Genomic DNA, 2,578 nt, shown 5'->3' with positions numbered 1-2,578 from the left:
TGTGTGAATCTGGTGGCAAAAAGATGACGTGACAAACCTACACTTACTGTCTGACAGTTAAATTTGTGTTACAAAAACACTAACTTCAAGATTTATTTTTGTAACTTTTTTAAACAGAGAAAACAACACACTCCTTGGGGAAAGGTGAGGAATTGAGGAGACAGGCCCTGGGTAAAAATTATTACGACAGCACCTGGAGTTGATAGGCCTGCCTAGGAGAGAGCCATGGGCACTGCCACACCAGCACAGGGGACAGCCACTGTCGGGCTTGCGGCCCAGCTCGCACGCCACACGAAGCTGCTATAGATCCAAGTCATAGAAATCTTCCAGCTCGTCGTGAAACAAGTCCCACTCGTCTTCAGAGTCTGTCAGGTCGTCGTCCCCACCTGCAGCCAAAAGCATAAGCAACATCTCGCCCAGCTCAAAGGTCACGACCTCTTCTTCATAGTTGTCAAAGGGGTTGCTGTTCTCTCTTTCCTCAATGAGCTCCCAGAAGTGGTTCCTTCGTTGGGCCTGGTATCTGCTTGATGTTCCCACTTTCTGTCTCTGTGGCTCCCCTCTATGGCCATCAGGGTACGCATGCTTGTAAAAACAGTTCCCTCCAAATGGGCAGCTCCCACATCCTTCATCAAAATACCTGCACACCTTGTTGCTCATTGCCTCCTTGTATTTCTGAATGAGTTTCTGCTTCTCTTCTTTCTCCTCCACCCAGTACTCACTTGGAATGACAAAGGTAGATGTGATCCGGCATTCTGGGCAGGACTTTATGATCTTGCTCTCAAATTGCTTAGCACTCCTCCACTTGCAAATACACTTCAGACAGTAGGTGTGGCTGCAGTTGTTGGAAAGAATCCTAAAGCGGCGCTCACTGGGTTTGGCCTTCTCATAGACCACCTCCATGCAGATCCCACACACCATGTCCTTACTGCGCTGCACGGTGAACGAGAGCTCCATGTCCTTCTCATGGGCCTCGATGCAAGATTTTATGATCTCTGAGCAGCATCCATTGGATAGAGGACCTGCAGCCCACACATGTCACAGGAGTCTCCGTGGAAATACACACAGTTTTCCCCATACCGGCATTCTCCCACTGCAGCATAGGGGCAAAGTTGCTTCTTTGTTTCCCCTACTGGTTGCTCTTTCCATGTTCCTCCTTGGTCACTGAGCCCTGCAGGGGCGATTCAGTGCAGGAAAGGGCTGTAAGGCCACAGTAGGGCTGCCCAGGAACAAACTCAATGGCATTCACCCAGTCTTCTGAGCCTGCTCCTACAGTTGCAAAGTTTGAATTTCTTGACTCAGCCTTGCCCATATTTATTTCAGCAACTGGTCCAACTACTGATGAGAGACTTGAAGCAGCAACAGATGATTCTGCACTTAGATCTGCAGCAGTCGCTTCTTCCTGTTTTGATGGCTTGCTGTGTTCATATCTGCAGCGGTCTCTGTAAATACAGTATCCTCGCTGAAAATACTTGCACACTATACCATACGGGCTGTCAGAAAGGTCGTGCAAGTAGCGACAGTTATCTCCTTCCTTACAAACCCCATGCATGAAGTACTCTATCGTGTTAACAACAGGCCCAAAAAAAAGAGCAGAATATATATTTTTAAAAATTCTCATGGGACACTCACCAGTATAGATTACATATTAAACCATAAAACAAACCTTAAATAATTAAAAAAGAAAAACAGTAACAGATACCATCAGGAAAATTTCCAAATACTTGAAAATTAAAAAGTACACACATAAATAATCCATAGGTTAAAGAGGACTCACAAAGACAATTCAAATATACATAGAACTGAAAATAAAAAACAAAATATCAAAATATGTCAGATACAGCTAAAGCACTGGTGAGAAGAAAATTTACAGCACCAAATGCTTATATTAGAAGATTGATCTCAAATCAGTAGTCTAAATTCCTACATTAACACACTAGAAAAATAAAACCAAGGTAAAGCCAAAGCAAGAAGGAAAAGGAAAAATAAAGGTAAGAGCAGAAGTCAATGACAATGAAACAAATCAATAAAACAAAAAAAAAGAATAAAGATACCTTCTAAAATGTAAACACTGAAGGTATCCATCACCAGGCAACCCATGCACCAAAAAAGTCACATGAAGTTCTTCAAAAAGAGGGAAAATGAGACCAGAAGTGATTTAGATCTACTGAAAGGAGTGATCTGAACTGAAAATGGTAATCACATGGGTAAATATATGAGAATTTTTCTTATATTTAAAATCTTTTAAAAGACAATGGACTTTTAAACAAATAAAATAACAATATAAAGTGGGGATTACAATACAAATAAAATAAATCTATGTGACAACATATAGTACAAAGTTTGGGAGAGAGAAATGGAAAGTACACTTGTGAGTTTTTATACTCTATAAAAAGGCATATCATCATTTTAAGGTAGATTGGTCACTTAAAGATTACACCATAAATCTTAAATAAAGCACTGAAATAATAAAAAAAGAATTATAGCTAATTATAAAATAAAGGAGATAAAAAATAAACAAGATTTAATTAATCCAAAAAGGCATAAGAACAGGAAAAAGGCTGCAAAGAGCAGGGGGAAT

At 40.7% G+C, this 2,578-nt stretch overlaps 1 protein-coding gene across 1 annotated transcript; it reads right to left on the bottom strand.

Moving 5' to 3' along the window:
- Window positions 1-300: 300 nt before the first annotated feature.
- On the bottom strand, window positions 301-1,909 carry LOC311179614 (E3 ubiquitin-protein ligase makorin-1-like; the record flags this gene model as incomplete). Its single annotated transcript, XM_084246940.1, is given in 3 exon segments — window positions 301-989; window positions 992-1,144; window positions 1,147-1,909. Coding segments are annotated over 3 exon segments (1,314 nt in total). The 5' UTR covers window positions 1,619-1,909.
- Window positions 1,910-2,578: the final 669 nt, after the last annotated feature.

Source organism: Talpa europaea (assembly GCF_964194135.1).
Source record: "Talpa europaea genome assembly, chromosome: 11".
Taxonomy (NCBI): Eukaryota; Metazoa; Chordata; class Mammalia; order Eulipotyphla; family Talpidae; genus Talpa; species Talpa europaea.
Note: the sequence above shows the minus strand (reverse complement) of the source record. Positions and strands in the feature narration are given on the sequence as shown.